Source organism: Ahaetulla prasina, chromosome 2 (assembly GCF_028640845.1).
Source record: "Ahaetulla prasina isolate Xishuangbanna chromosome 2, ASM2864084v1, whole genome shotgun sequence".
NCBI classification, from domain to species: domain Eukaryota; kingdom Metazoa; phylum Chordata; class Lepidosauria; order Squamata; family Colubridae; genus Ahaetulla; species Ahaetulla prasina.
Genome location: NC_080540.1, coordinates 208769709 through 208786486, shown reverse-complemented (window position 1 = coordinate 208786486; position 16778 = coordinate 208769709). Strand labels below are relative to the sequence as shown.

The following is a 16778-nucleotide window of genomic DNA, read 5'->3' as shown; positions in this document are numbered from 1 at the left end:
GGCATAATTAAAGTGCCATAATTTACAGACTAGATGGGGTTTCTAAATCCTAATGCTTTTTACCCTGTAACCAGGGCAATCATAAGATTAGGAATTAACACAGTAGAAACTTTCTCAGTGCAAGATTTCTAAGGTATGTGCTCTGCTACAAAAACACAGCACAAGAAAAGTCATCCTGCACTGGGGGTGGGGGGCGTTTTTGCCCTCCCCAGGCTTTGGAGGCTTTTCTTGAGCCTCCAGGAGGGCAAAAACAGCCTCCCCAGGCTCCAGAGGCCCTCTGGAGGCTGGAAACGGACCCATTTCTGGCCTTCCTGAACTTCTGGTAGGCCCATTTTTCACCCTCCCCGAGCCTTCGTACATGCCCTGCACTTACCTGCATCCAAAACAGGCTGTGTGTGGACTCCTGGGAGGGGTGGGGTGGGCAGGGCTAGCCAGGAGTGGGATTTGGGGGTTTTCTGAATTGCCCAGAATTTTAGCTAGACGTTCTCCCGAACCCCTGTGAGCCCCCAGCAATCCACCCTGGATACTAGTGTCCCTCTGATATCTCTCACCCACAAAATCATAAGGAACTTCTCCTCACTTGCTCTGCTATAACAGGAAATGTATATTGCACAAGTCTGCATACTTTATGGCAGTTTCAATTCCTTAGTTTGCTATTATCACAATTTTCTAATCCATCTAATAGCAGGATTTTGCAGGTGGATTACAAAACTCTTAAAATGAAAGACAGGACAGATCTTGCTTCTTGCTTACAAGGGAAGAGACAGACAGGGCATTGTGCTACAGGCCAGTTTATTCCATTTATGGGTGACTATTAGATTTTTGGTAGTGCCCTCAGTGTCTTTCATCGGCAGCAGATACATAATGGATGGACTTGCCTTCTTATGATAACAATCAGACTTCCCAAATCTGCTGCCCTCTACTCATGCAGTCTTTGCTGTGAAAGTTACAGTTCATTAGAAATAAATCTCACGTTGAAATTACCTTTAATGAAAAAGGAGTGGTTTTTTTTCCTTTAAACAAATTAAAAATAATAATATTTTTTAATATTAGCTGAATAGGTGTTAATCACCTGCTGCTTCTGTTCTCTGAATCAGGCCTATCCCCATGCCACTTTTTAGATAAGCTTCCCCAACCTGGGAATTATCCAGAGGATATTTTAAACTCCCTGAATTTTCTGTGCCTCATGGGAATTCTGGAGTTAGAGTCCAGCCCAGGGGTCTCCAACCTTGGCAACTTTAAGACCTGTGGACTTTAACTCCCAGAATCCCTCAGCCAGCTTTGCTGGCTGAGGAATTCTTGGAGTTAAAGTCCACAAGTCTTAAAGTTGCCAAGGTTGGAGACCCCTAGGCTAGCCACCCAGTAGTAGCAAGGTGGATGAACTCAGTTACAGAGGCCCTGAGTGCACCACTGGAAGACCCGAAAGAACATGTTGGAGATAGACCATCATGAAGAAAAATCTGATTTGATCCTTGAGTTTTGTACGAGACATTCATATTTACAACATTTATTGAAGAGAGATCTCTTACTTTGATAAATACTGGCCTGATGTGAGATTCTTTGCCTCTGTGCTCAAGCAGTTGGTTGTACTTGGAATCAATGCCAGTTCTGGCTGGATAATTGTAGCCGAAGCAACTGCTCTAGCTACCAGCTCCATTGCATCCTGCACATAATCTTCAAAAAAAGATTGTGTTGTTTTCCCATGAGCTATAAGACCTAGTGGCAAACCTTCTGTCCTCAGCTCTTCCACATTGTGCGAATCCCCAAGAATCCAATGAAGTTCAGGTGGCATAACCCCAAATTGTGTGGTTATCTCAAAAACCCTCCTTGTGCTTTCCATGTCACATCCAAACATCACCACTGTTGAAGTTGTATCTTTAATGTTCTCCAGTTGAAACTGTAGATAGGTCAGGAGGTCACTGGCTGATGTGAGGTTTCCTGTGATATTTATAATGGATCCCAAATAAAATTTGGAGCTCTGCTGAGTAAGGAAGAGAAAATCTGTGATGTTCCACTCTTCCTGGCAAACCATCAAACTAAAATTATACCAGTTGTTCAAGGCCAAGATTGAAAAAGTGACATCAGCGTCAAAACTCAGGGAACGTTCTAAACTCAACTGCAGATGAAGGGGATTCTGTAAAATAAGAAAAATATTGGTTAGAGAGTCTCAATTCGAAATATATTCAGATTGTGTGTGCAGTGTGCTTAAGTATGCCGACTCTGTTGCTGGAATACATCCCTAAATTATGAAAATTTAAAAAATGAATCTGATTCATCTTGGAGAGAATTCTAGGTAAAAGTAAGGCCCACAGAATTTATTGGCAGATGCATTCCTGTTATGCAACCTAGAAACGTATCTACTCAAAATATTCTGAATATTTTGAATGTATCTACTCAAAATATTCTAAATATTCTGAAATTCAACAGGGCTTATTCTGAAGTAAGTGTGGATAGGATACCAGCCATAAGTACCTGAATCCCCAGCATTTAAACCTCCAGTGATAATAATACTCCCAAGAATTTATAATGAGCCAGTGATGTCATTCCTAAAGGATGATAAGAGAAACTCAAATCCACTTTCTCTTTCTCTTACCTAACATCATTTGGGTGTTAAGTATTCAAGGCCTTTTTATAAAAGCAGAGAGGCAAGCTCATTAAATGTATATGAGATAACACTATTTAAATCAATAAACACCTTGTAATGTCTGTTATAGTCCTGAACTACAGGATTAAAATGGTGATGACCATGAATTCTACAAGACTGTCATCTATACCCTTGACTGCAATGCAGTGATTTTTAAAAATCTTGCTATGCTTTTGTGATTGTATTGACTCATGGGGACAGCATGGATTAGTTGCTGCAATTTTCTTGGCAAGGTTTTTTGGAAGTGGTTTGCCACAGCCTCCTTCCAAGGGCTGAGAGAGAGTGCTTGGCCCAAGGCTACCCACATAGCTTTGGGTAGGACTAGAACTCATAGTTTTTAGCCTGGTATCTTAAGTACTGTGTTAAACTGGCCATCATTGCAGTGACACATTCCATTAAAAGAAACTATAATTCATCTAACTAGCATTTGTGGAAACTTTGCTTTGAGAAGTCAACATCATTAAAAAGGGTTTAGAAATTCTTAGTATGTCTCTGAGATTTTGGTCAATCTCTCAAAGGAACAGAAGTACTTGGACAATGGAAAGTAGTGGTCATTTTCTATTATCAGTTGTACTAAATTCTGTACAACGTCTAACTCAGTGCTTCTCAATTATTTTCTGTCATGCCCCCCTAGGAAGAAGAAAACATTTTTCGCGCCCCCCGCGCGACTGTAAACATGGGGCTTAGCTTGTTATGACAGTGTTTGCCAAGGTCAAACGCGCCCCCTTTTACGGAGCCTCGCGCCCCCCCTGGGGGGCCCGCCCCACTATTTGAGAAACACTGGTCTAACTGAACATCTAACATATAACCGTAATCCATAAACATGGGTCTAAACTCTAAGCTTCTTCCAATCAACTAGGCAGATAACCTGGTAGCTTTGAGAGGCTAAAATACGTTTACATAAAACCATCTTTAGCCTGGAAAACTGTGATTTCTCCCTTAGCAACCTTGGCCCTTTTCTCATTATCGCTTACTCATAAGGAAGTCCTACTAAATGTAACTAGAGTTGGCTGAGAGTAAATCCCACTGGACTCAGTGTAATCATTTTTTGAGAACTGAACTCTGTGAAATAGTTACCTCTGATATCAAAGCAGAAGCTTAGTTTAGATTTATTTAGCGTATGGCATATCATTCATGAACTAGCAGTATACGTTCACAGTTCATCTAGCTTAATAAAACAAAATAAAATAGCAATAGCATTTAGACTTCTATACCACTTGTCGTGTCCTACTCCTCCGCTGACGGCCGAGTCAGGGAAATCCGAATCAAGCGTGCCTCTGCAGCTCTGCCAAAGTCCTAGCAAAGTCCTCAGGGCAGGCAGGAGACCAGAAAGTGACTTCAGCAAGATATGTTTAGACTTTGCCTGACTCAGAGAATGCCAGAAAGCAGGTCCTTTATATAGGCCATGGGGTATGGCTCCATGACTCAGCACTTATCCAGGCCTGCCCCTCCCTTCCTTCTGTTGCCTCCGTCTATCAAGTCTTCTGACACGAGGGTCACTCCAGTCTGCAGCTGTTGGCAATTGACCTCCCTCAGGCTCACATGCTGTGGAGGAGGGGGAGGGGTCTAGTTGCTCCATTTGCCTGGGCATGGAGCCAGAGCTGGGGGCTGGAGATACTTCCTCCTCTTCAGCCTGTCTGGGCATGGAGCCAGGGCTGGGGCTGGGAGGCATACTAGGACATTCCTCTGTGTTCGGAAGCAGATAAGAAGGCCCCGGCTGTGGTGAGATCGGACGAGACACAACACCACTTCACAGTGCTTTATAGCCCTCTCTAAGAGGTTTACAGAGTCAGCATATTGCCCCCAACAATCTGAGTCCTCATTTTACCAACCTCAGAAGGATGGAAGGCTGAGTCAACCTTGAGCTGGTGAGAATCGAACTGCCAAACCGCTGGCAGCCAGCAGAAGTAGCCTGCATTCTAACCACTGCGCCAGCATGGCTCAGTATGTGTGTGTGTGCGTGTGTGTGTTAAAATGTTAAAAATATATATGTCGAAATATCAATGTCTAGGCCCGTGATGGCAAACCTATGGCACGTGTGCCAGAGGTGGCATGCAGTGGCCTCTCTGTGGGCACGCGAGCAGTCGCCCCAGCTCAGCTCTGCTGTGCATGCATGCCTCCCGGCGGCCTGCTGTTCTTCGTGTCCCTGTGATCCATGCACAGGGGGCGGGGCACACGTGAGGGGCTGCACATGGGGGACATGTGTACATGCACAGGGAACAGGGCACATGCGGGGGGCAAAGTGCATACTGGGGGCCTCACATGCATGCGGGGGGCACATGCTTGGGGCCCATGTGCGCATGTGCGGGGGGTGGGTGGGGTGCATGCGGAGGGCCCACATGCGCATTGAATTTTTGGTGTTTGGGTGCGCACATGTGCTTTGGGCACTCAATCCAGAAAAGGTTAGCCCATCACTGGGCTAGGCCATCTAATCATTGTGCAGCATTGTTTATATTAAAAAAAATATCAGATACTGGACTGGTAAATGCCCTTAGCTTAAGGCCATTCATGGTATTTGGACATGTTTGTTTAGTTTGAATTATGACAGAAGACAGTATTGTGATTTTTTTTTGCTGCATAACAAATCAAGCCCATCTAAACCAAATGCTGTGAAGTGCTATTCCCTTTTGAAAATGGTTCTTTTATTTTCCTGACACTGATACTGACAGAGAATGGGAAGGCAGACTCTCCCTAAATGGTTCAACGATTAAACATCAAAAATGAATATCAACTGGAATTAAAATGTGTGTATAAACATTTATTTTGCTCAGTTCATACATGTGAAGCATTATCTGTAGAAACTGAAAACCAGCATTCTTGAGCTAGAATTTGGCCCCCAAATTGCTGGAGTGCTTCCACTCATATAAATAGGTTTTGACTCAAACTTATTATTCTGATTTAATTTTAAATGTGCATCAACATACAGTATTATTTAATATCTCCGATGGGAGATTTTGTTTTAACATTTATTCAGCTCTCCAGTTCAGGTGACTTACAGCAGGAGCTAGCAACTTTATGAGAGATCAGGCTACATATAAAATGAAACCACATTTAAAAAAGCTTAATTTCTCATGAAATTGCTAACTTCCAGCTATTCCCCTCCCCACAAAGAGTAATCCAATTACTCTGAGAACGGTATAATTTTATGTAATGACACAGAAAAATGAGAGAATTTCTTGAAATGTCCCCATTGTAGTCCAAATCCACTTATAATGTTGAATCCCCATTGAAATCTAATGCAATAACGTCATTACATTTGTTTAATTGTTACTTAACTTTGGGCTGCCATCAATGGTTTTAGGGATGTGATATCCTCATTGAAATTTAATGCAATAACATTCTCATTGTACTCTAATGCAATAACATCATTACATTTATTTAACTTTGAGTTGCCATCAACAATTTTAGGGATGTATCGATACCACAGACAATGTTTTTCCTCATCTGACCTAAGTATAGTACATAAAATTATCTACTACACTGTCCTACCTGTCAATGACTACTTCAGCTTCAACCACAACAAGATACGAGCACACAATAGATACAAACTTAAGGTAAACTGCTCCAAACTTGATTGCAGAAAATACGACTTCGGCAACTGAGTGGTCAATGCCTGGAATGCACTACCTGATTCTGTGGTTTCTTCCCCAAACCCCCAAAACTTTAACCTTAGACTGTCTACTGTTGACCTCACCCCATTCCTAAGAGGTCTGTAAGGGGTGTGCATAAGAGCACCAACATGCCTACCGTCCCTGTCCTACTGTCCCCATTTATTCGTATCCATTTTATGTGTTCATAATCATGTTTATACTTATATCTGTTATCTTATGCATGCCTAATAAAATCAATCAATCAATCAATCCCTGGCCCATGCAAATCTTTGAAGGAGTATTTTGCTTTAAAAAAGATTTAGGCAAAGCACTTCTTTAAAGAAACATGGTGAAACATGCCACATCAAATCAAAGCTTTGCAACAACTTAGCAGTTTCTGAAGATTGTATGTGGCGTTGTAGTAGCTGATTTTTCCGAGAACTAAATAATTAGACTTTATCTTAATCCAACATGAAAATATAAGGTAGGATAATTCAGATGCATCTATAGCCTCATATAATATGAATTATCATTATCAGGAAATTTCATTTATTCCCCATCCTACCATCAGGAGGAACTGCAGATGCAATACACGTGTCCAATCTACCTAGTTAAAATCTCCCATGTTACTACTTCTCCCTTTTGAAAGGGATCCTTCTGAAAAAATGTGAGCCCTTCATCTTTTTTTTGTTTTGTTATTTTTTCAATCCCTTTTCTTACAAATAGTGGGCAATCTTACAAATTGTTTCAGGTATCTTCAAACGTTCTCTAAGAGTTGAGTACCTCTTTCTTCTAAGCTTGTGCATTCAACAACTTGTCTATCAAGGCATCAGGGTATCAAAGATGTATGTATGTCAAAATCTGCAAGATTTTTCACTAGAAAACAATTTCTCCTCATCCTCCCCCCCTTCTCCCCAGGGAACTTATAAAGTTTCTATGGAGGAAATCAGTGTCCTGGCCAGGGATGAAATTCAGCAGGTTCTGACAGGTTCTGGAGAACCGGTAGTGGAAATCTTGAGTAGTTCAGAGAACCGGCAAATACCACCTCTGGCTGGCCCCAGAGACGGGGTGGGAATGGAGATTTTGCAGTATCCTTCCCCTGCCACGCCCACCAAGCCACACCACGCCCACCAAGCCATGCCCACAGAACTGGTAGTAAAAAGGTTCACCTTGCCTAGATGGCTGATAATACTGGCCAGTTCAGCTCTCCAGGTTATCAGGTATGATTCTTCTAGCCACACCTGAAAATGCCAAGAATGCCAAGGCCTGCAAGTTTTTGTTTTTTGTTTTTTTACTTCTGGGCTAGTGGTCTATCTACACTTGACATCTCTACACGAACTTACTTCTAATATAACAGCAAAAATTCCCAGAGGCAGAAAAATGTGAGGACTGAGAACAACAAGGAGAGGTAGCTTACTGGTTCTAGACTACCTACTGTTTCATTTGGAACACTTCCACCCATCTGCTCCAAAATTAAATATTAATTCCATCAGATTGATTTCCAAATAAATGCCTGATATATTCAATTGGAAATTCTTTGAATGGAAGCTGATTTAGACCTTCTTAAAATTCTTCTTCTCCTTGCAGTGAGTAAAGCAGGCAACCTGCCAAATGTCACAAACACACATCTATTGTTGATTTAAAACATAAAAAAAAAGTTAACCATCCTCACTCTGATTAATTTAAGGCTTGTCTGAATTTGTCTTGAAAGCAACTTATCTTTGCACCAGATTGTGATCGTGCTGCAGGCTTGTTTAGCATTTTAAAGGCGACAAAGACACCCCAGCCTCATCAGTATGAATATTTTAAGCTTTTAAAGCTGAGGAAAAAAAAGAACAGTCAGCCATTTTAGTAAAGAATTATATATTATTAATTCATGTTTCTCCTTGCAAATGTGGATAAATAATGTGGTTTTGCAGTAGTTCTTTGTTAGAGGACATTTAAAGGGGACTGCAATATTCAAATCTTGACTGAATATTTTAAATTACAAGCGGATATGTACTGAAGCTGAAGGAGTTTGCAAGCAAAAAGGTTTTCTAAATGATTTCTATTAAGACCTATATTATATTGTATCTCTGCTGCTGAATTCGGACTGCAACTGATTGCAAGTTTTAATCAGTTTATAACTTTTCTTCAACCTGAAATAAAGGCATTTAAACTTCATAATGATAATTTAGCAGATTATAACAATTTTCCCTAAAATAAATTTGTAAAATGAACATATTTAACCCAGATCACATAGTAAAGTCCGAATTTTTATTATCTAATAAACTAACATGGCTAACTCTTGCTATAAGATCAGTACTTCCTCTACCACTCCCATAAACTGTGATTTGTAAAAACAAAGCAAAACAATGGTTAGGCAGAGTGGTAAGAACTCAGTTAACCTTTCCTGCAATTAGTGCAATTATTTTCTGTGATTGCAAGGATGAACAATCTGACTTTGGTCTAATACTTTTTTTTTAAAGCATTACATGCAGTATCCTTTGGAGCACAGACTGCATTAGCTTTCTCTTTTCAAAGACCATTAGATGGCACCCTGCATCCATCTTCCAGAACAGCATTGGTCCTCTAAGGCTGTCTTTCTCCTTTGATTTGATTGGCAGAGAACACCTGGCTTGGCCCAAAGGTCTCCTGCATCTTGAATTCTGTTCTGCAGTTGAGCAATTTCCAATATACTCATAAAATATGAATACAAGTAATATGTGCTGGTAAACATGACTCTGTAGTAAAAGAAAGGTTTTCGTCTGGACTTCCAGGTCCCTGGAGCATTTTTTTTCTGCCCAGTTTTTGGCATGTAATTACAAGAGCAGCAGCATGAAACCATTGTGATAAGTAAAAAAGGAGCTTAATAATGCCATGATCAAAGACCACTGTAGATTTTGTGCAATGAAACTTTGTGAGTCCTCTTTTATCTTTGAGACTGCTTTACTCATTAACAAAGGGAAGAAATGTGTGCAGTCTGATCTTAAAATTTTGTCTTTTTGAGTCAACTTAAATTTAATCATGATTCCAAATTCTTAGATCTTGAAATGTTGCACTGCAGTTTAGGAGCGAGTACTTATATCTACATCTACAGCTACATCACCAGTGAAAAACTTTGTACGTTCTGCAAATTAAATGACAATAACTAGAACAATGTACATTAGTTTTGGGGAAAATACATTATGAAGAAACTATGTATATCAGACCAAACTGCAGATGAAGAAGTGGTAAGAAAAACACTCACACCAAAAATATACATTTGACTCTGAAATTTGGAAAACATTGCTCAAGCTTTACAAGCCAAATTAGATATATTGACAAAAATGAGAAACCAAGGAAAATGGAAATCAATAGATGTACTCACATCTAGTACCACCTGACGCTAGTTCCAGTCTCCTCAAGGAGCTTGTGATGTATCCATTTCAAATATGAATATAGCTAGCATGTGTTTGTGATCATGGTCAATTGCCACCCAAAACGAATGGGTCACATTTGATGGCCCCTGAAAATCAGCAACTGAGCATTTTTATAACAAACCAGCAACAGTCAATGCATTGCAACTTTGCTAGTGTCTTTAGAAGACTTTCCTAAAGATCTTATAACCGGAACTTAGATTTAGCAAAAGAACAATCTGTGTCATTTTCTTGTGCAGATTCACAACACTGATTTTCTGTCTAAAATATTATAGGGTTAATGCTCTCTACATTCAGTGCCTGAACCTTCAAGGGGTCAGTAGGCACAGCCAATCCCAGTCCACATGTACGGAAGTGCGAAGTACAACATTTCAGGATGCTGACAAGGGGGGGAAAATCCCTTATGACTCAGTAAAATGAGCAGTGCATTCTGCCACTGGAGGAAAAAGCTGGTTGAGATTCTTTTCAACAGAAGGGAAAAGTCCTTCTCAGAGAAGGCTTATAGGTCTTACTCTTATTTGCTTAAATAATGTTAAGTCTGCTTTTAATTGTTCAGAGATACGATTTCTCCTGGCTGTTCTCCCAATTGGAAAATGTTCAGCGGTAAACTGAAGTTGGATTACAGAGTGAATCAATCTGCTTGGATTTCCACTTTAATCTTGTCAAAGATAATAGTCCGGGGCTAGAGCTGAAGGTGTTTAAGAGGCAAAAACAAATGTGCATCTCTCCCCCCAATAAATAAATAAATAAATAAATAAATGAAATGAAAATGGTCTCTTCATGGTCTTCTCAAAGCTGGCTTTGGAACGGAAATATAGAAATAATCGGCTAAAAAATGTAGTCCTTTTAAATCCGATCAAGGAATTTTCAGGAAACACAGAACAGAGCAAGGGATGTTATATGGAGCTCTTGAGAACTTCAAAAAGAAAGGCTGCCCTACATGCGATTGAATTGTTTGTATAGGATATGTATATTTTGAGGCACAAAATTGGAAGCTTGCGTGGAGAGGTATTGAGTGACGTTATTGCTATTAAGCAGCATCCTATTAACCCTTCCCATTCCATTGATTGTCAGAAAAGAAAGATGCCAAGACTGATCTTTTCCCTCTTGTCCAGGGGTGAAATGCTCCCGGTTCAGACTGGATTGGGCGATCCGGTAGCAATGGGGGTGGATAGTTTGGAGAACCGGTAGCAAAAATCCCTGCTCCCATGCCCACCCAATTGCCCGGTCCCCACTTGCCGACTTGGCAGCTTGCTGGTTCTTTTGGGCTTGCCTTGCTTTGGCTGCTGCAATCAATTGCATCAGCTAGCAACTCAGTCTGCCTGCCTACAATCCATCTCATGGTGAGCAACTCAATCTGCCTGCCTTGTCCCTTGAATTGGGTAAGTTCGTGGGGTTTTTTTTTGGGGGGTAGCTTTAAAAAAATAGTTAATTGGGGTTTTTTAAAGGAGTTTTATTTTTTTTTAGACAGCAATTTAAAGTTAAGGAAGTTTTAAATTTAGCTGCTTTTATCTAAAAATATAAATAAAATAATAAAATAAAATATTTGTGCAGCTTTCTGAGATTTGGTGTGTTTCTGTAGTGTTTCACTTTCTGTAGTTTTAAATTGGGGTTTTAAATCAGGGGTTTTAAACCGGGTTTTAAATTTGTATTTAAAAGTTTTAGGCCATCAATTAATTTTCTATTCTTTTTGCTGTTTTATATGTATTATATATTTTCTGTTGTTTTGTTGGCTGTGAACCGCCCTGAGTCCTTCGGGAGATGGGCGGTATATAAATTAAATAAATAAATAATAATAATAATAATAACTACACAAACACATAAAATCTCACAAAGCTGTATGTGGCATTTTGTGTGTGTGTGTGTGTGTGTGTCAGTTGTGTTGTGTGTGTGTGTAAAGTGTAAAAGTTGGTTTTTGAGCTTTTTGTGGCTGTATTTATTTATTTATTTATTTATTATTTAAATTTATATACCGCCCTATCTCCCAAAGGACTCAGGGCGGTTCACAGGCATATAAAACATCGATACACAAAATTAAAATAATCTTTAAAAAACTTATTCCAATGCCCTATCATTAAAAATAGAAATATAAATATTAAAATCAATTTAAAACCCCTATAAAATTTAAAATCTAAGCCAGTCCTGCACAGATGAATAAATGTGTCTTGAGCTCATGACGGAAGGTTCGAAGGTCCGGAAGTTGGCGGAGTCCTGGGGAGCTCGTTCCAGAGGCGGGAGCCCCACAGAGAAAGCCCTTCCTGGGCGTGCCAGGCAACACTGCCTAGCTGACGGCACCCTGAGGAGTCCCTCCTGTGAGGCGCACGGGTCGGTGAGAGGTATCTGGTCGCAGTAGGCGGTCCCGTAGATAACCCGGCCCTATGCCATGGGCGCTTTAAAGGTGGTCACCAAAACCTTGAAGCGCACCGGAAGGCCACAGGTAGCCAGTGCAGCCTGCGCAGGATGGGTGTTATCACGGGAGCCACGAGGGCTCCATCTATCACCAGCGCAGCCGCATTCTGGACTAACTGTAGCCTCCGGATGCCCTTCAAGGGAGCCCCATGTGAGGCGTTGCAGTAATCCAGGCGAGGCGTCACGAGGCGTGAGTGACCGTGCATAGGGCCTCCCGGTCCAGAAAGGCGCAACTGGCGCACCAGGCGAACCTGGTAGAACGCTCTCCTGGAGCGGCCGTCAAATGATCTTCTAGAGACAGCCGTTCATCCAGGAGGGCGCCTAAGTTCGCACCCTCTCCATCGGGCCAGTGACTCGCCACCGATGGTCAGCCGCGGTTAGCTGACTGTGCGGGATGCCGGCATCCACAGCCACTCCGTCTTGGAGGATTGAGCTTGAGCCTGTTTCTCCCCATCCAGACCCGTCGGCCTCCAGACACGGGACAGCACTTGATAACCGTTGGGGTGGTCCGGTGTGAAAAGTACAGCTGGGTGTCATCCGCATACAGCTGGTACTTCACACGAAACCACTGATGATCTCACCCAGCGGCTTCATGTAGATGTTAAACAGAAGGCGAGAGAATCGACCCCTGCGGCACCCACAAGTGAGGCGCCTCGGGGCCGACCTCTGCCCCCTGTCAACACCGACTGCGACCGGTCGGAGAGATAGGAGGAGAACCACCGATAAGCGGTGCCTCCACTCCCAATCCCTCCAATCGGCGCAGCAGGATACCATGGTCGATGGTATCGAAAGCCGCTGAGAGGTCTAATAGGACCAGGGCAGAGGAACAACCCCTATCCCTGGCCTCCAGAGATCATCCACCAACGCGACCAAAGCCGTCTCCGTGCTGTAACCGGGTCGGAAACCGGACTGGAACGGGTCTAGATAGACAGTTTCATCCAGGTGCAAGGAAACTGATATGCCACCATACTCTCTACAACCTTCGCCAAGCGGGTTGGAGACCGACGATAATTACCTAAAACAGCGGGTCAGGAAGGCTTCTTGAGGAGGGCCTCACCACCGCCTCTTTCAAGGCGGCCGGAAAGACTCCCTCCACCAAAGAAGCACTCGTAATCGCCTGGAGCCAGCCTCGTGTCACCTCCTGCGTGGCCAGCACCAACCAGGAGGGGCACGGGTCCAGTAAACATGTGGTGGCATTTAGCCTCCCCAACCTGTCCATGTCCTCGGGGCGACAGGGTCAAACTCATCCCATACAATGTCACCAAGACCGCCTCAGCCGTCTCACCCGTATCACCGCAATCTTGGTCCAAACCATCCCGAAGCTGAGCGATTTTATCGTATAGATAACGTTAAACTCCTCAGCACGTCCTGCAACGGGTCATCCCGCTCCCCCTGATGTAGGAGGGAGCGGGTCACCCGAAACAGGGCGGCTGGGCGGTTATCTGCCGATGCAATGAGGGAGGAGGCGTAGGTACGCCTCGCTTCCCTCATTGCCACTAGGTAAGCCCTAGTATAGGACTTCACTAGTGTCCGATCAGCTTCTGAACGGCTAGACCTCCAGGAACTCTCTAGGCGTCTTCTCCGGCGCTTCATCCCTCTCAGCTCCTCGGAGAACCAAGGGGCTGGTTGGGACCTGCGCTGGGTCAGAGGCCGCAAAGGCACGACCCGGTCTAAGGCCCCCGCCGCGGCCCGTTCCCAGGCCGCAACAAGTTCCTCAGCCGAGCCGTGTGCCAGACCCTCAGGAAATGGCCCAAGCTCCGTCCGGAACCCCTCCGGGTCCATCAGGCGCCTGGGGCCGGAACGAGCGTGTCGGCTCCGTCTCCCTGCGGTGGTGAATGGCGGTCAGAAAGTCCAGACGAAGAAGAGAGTGATCTGACCATGACAAAGGTTCAATGACTATTTCCTTTAAGTCCAGATCTCTCAACCACTGACCAGAGACAAAAATCAAGTCCAGAGTGCCACCCCCAACGTGAGTAGGGCCATCAACTACTTGGGTCAGGTCCAAGGCCGTCATGGAAGCCATGAACTCCCGAGCTACCGTCGATGGCAGGCGGACGATGGCAAGTTAAAGTCCCCCGACTAAAAGTCTTGGGGTCTCAACTGCCACCCCAGCAAGCACCTCCAGGAGCTCGGGCAGGGCAGCTGTCACGTAGCAAGGAGCCAGGTACGCGACCAGCAAGCCCATCTGACATCTATGACCCCATCTCACAAAGAGGGATTCGCACCCGGCAATCTGAGGTACAGTGGTCTCCCTCGGCTCTAGACTCTCTCTAATCACAACCGCCACCCCACCACCCCTACCCTGGCCCCTCGGCTGATGAAATGCTCGGAAACCCGGTGGGCACATCTGAACAAGGGGCACGCCCCCTTCTGGGCCCAACCAGGTCTCCGTAACGCCCATAAGGTCCGCGGCACCCCCCTGAATAAGATCGTGAATTAGGGGGGCCTTATTGGCCACGGACCGTGCATTGCATAACATCAGCCGAAGGCCAGGGCCCTGAGGATCCTGACCATCCGGGGAACGGGAGAAGTTTGAGGGCTCGGGGCGCGCGATCGCCTGTAAACATCGAGCGCGCACCCCCCTAACACGATATGAGCCCCCACTTCCGCCATATCTGCCCCTCCCCCTTACCGTGGAAATAGCACCACCCTCCACCAATGGAACACCGACTCCCCCCATGACCCTCGGACCCACCAACCCCGCCACGAGCATGTGCAGGAACTGGACTCCCCGACGGGTTACCCCAACACCCACCCCTTCCTCCCACCCCCAACCCAAGCCCGTCGGTTTCCTTCCCCTTAAAATCCCTTTAAAACTCCCTTAAAAATCTATTAAAACAGCCAATTAAAAACCCTAAGCCTCCTATTTTTCGCATGCCACCTCTCGGGACTCCAAAGCCCGTCCTCAAGGTGGGCCTCGATAATCTGGAGGGCCAGACCCGCGAGAGAGGGGCATCTCGCAGGGCAAGAAGGTCAGCCGCAGTAAATGTTCGCATCACTGAGACGGTCCGGGCAAGGCCCATCCTGGGCTGGTCAAGTTGGCAGCAAAAGTCATAACAGATGATAAAATGACCATGACCAGTCTGTCCTGATGGGAAATAGTTCGAGATAATCCATGTGCGGTAGATGACAAAACCGCTGACTCAGTCAGTTCACCACCCCATACAAACGACCTGGGGTGGGCTAAGGAAGAAGGGGAGAGGAACGATGGTAGAGATGTTATAAAGATGGTAAATAGTGGAGGGGTGTCCGCTGGACCCGCGGGTCTTCCTCCGGCGCTGTCACATATCCGCGCCACTAGGGCAAGGTCACAGCCACCCTGGGCCTATCGGGCCATCCGCCACTTCAGCACCGGGCAGGCCGCCGCCACCGCCTCCGCCAGGCCATCGCCACTGGAACGCCCCATCGCCACCGCGAGCAGGCCACTGGAGCTCCCCTAGATGAGAGGGGGACACCCGTCGCCAAATCCGCCAGCAGACCCAGGGCTCACCAGTGACAACGCCCGACGGAGAGGGAAGGGCCAGGCCGCCGCCCTCGCCACCGCAGGTTCGAAGGGCCGATGGAGCCCGGGCGGCCCTCCAGATCTTCATTGGGGCGCAGCCCCTCCGGGGCTCCTCCCATCGCCACCGGAGACGCCCAAACTCCAAACCTCAACTTCCACTGGCCAAGTCTTCCAGGCAGGGGTCCAGGGGGCGCTGCCAACGCCCCCCTACCCCCCCCGCCGCCGCCGCCAAACCGCCGAAGGCTGGCGGCGGCTCGGCAAGCCGCTAGGCCGCCAGGATTCCTCTGAGGCGCCGTGACTCCGCCGTGACTCGGGCTTCTCCCAACGCCCGCTGAGTCAAGGCGCCCAGCCACCCTATTTACGGGTGGCTGGATCTTCCTCCATCAGGCGGGGCCTATGATGGTATTAAGGCCCCCAGACCCAAAAGAGCCTGGAAGGCCCGCCGCCGCCGCCACCGCAGGTTCAAGGGCCGATGGAGCCCGGGCGGCCCTCCAGATCTTCATTGGGCGCAGCCTCCGGGCTCCTCCCATCGCCACCGGAGACGCCCAACCTCCAACCCTCACCTTCCACTGGCCAAGTCTTCCAGGCAGGGGTCCAGGGGGCGCTGCCAACGCCCCCCTACCCCCCCCCCCGCCGCCGCCGCCGCCACCGCCAAACCGCCGAAGGCTGGCGGCGGCTCGGCAAGCCGCTAGGCCGCCAGGATTCCTCTGAGGCGCCGTGACTCCGCCGTGACTCGGGCTTCTCCCAACGCCCGCTGAGTCAAGGCGCCCAGCCACCCTATTTACGGGTGGCTGGATCTTCCTCCATCAGGCGGGGCCTATGATGGCTAAGGCCCCCAGACCCAAAAAGAGCCTGGAAAGGCCCGTCGCCGCGTCCCCGATCAGCAGGGCGGCGCCATCTTGGACATGCGCAGAAGGAAGAGGTTCCTGCTTGTTGCAGAGGCCATTTTAGGTGAAGTGCAGCTGCATTAACATTGTGTGTGAGTCAGTTGTGTTGTGTTGTGTGTATGTAAAGTGTAAAAGTTGGTTTTTGGTACCTCTTATTGTTTTGTGTATTTTGTTTATTATTTTTATTATTTATTGTTATTGGCCATGCCCACCCGGTCACCTGAAAATTAAGCCATGCCCACCAATTAAGCCACACCCACAGAACCAGTAGGGAGAATTTTTAGATTTCACCCCTGCTCTTGTCCTTTTCTTTTCAAGAAAGTTAATATCTTTCAACGGGGTACAGTG

At 45.9% G+C, this 16778-nt stretch overlaps 1 protein-coding gene across 1 annotated transcript in view; it reads right to left on the bottom strand.

Moving 5' to 3' along the window:
- GRIN3A (glutamate ionotropic receptor NMDA type subunit 3A) overlaps window positions 1-16778 on the bottom strand; it is a 147990-nt gene that overhangs the window by 65442 nt on the left and 65770 nt on the right. The window contains exon 2 of the mRNA XM_058168039.1: window positions 1530-2134. Coding sequence (XP_058024022.1) covers window positions 1530-2134 — 605 coding nt within the window. The remainder of the gene's footprint in view (window positions 1-1529; window positions 2135-16778) is intronic.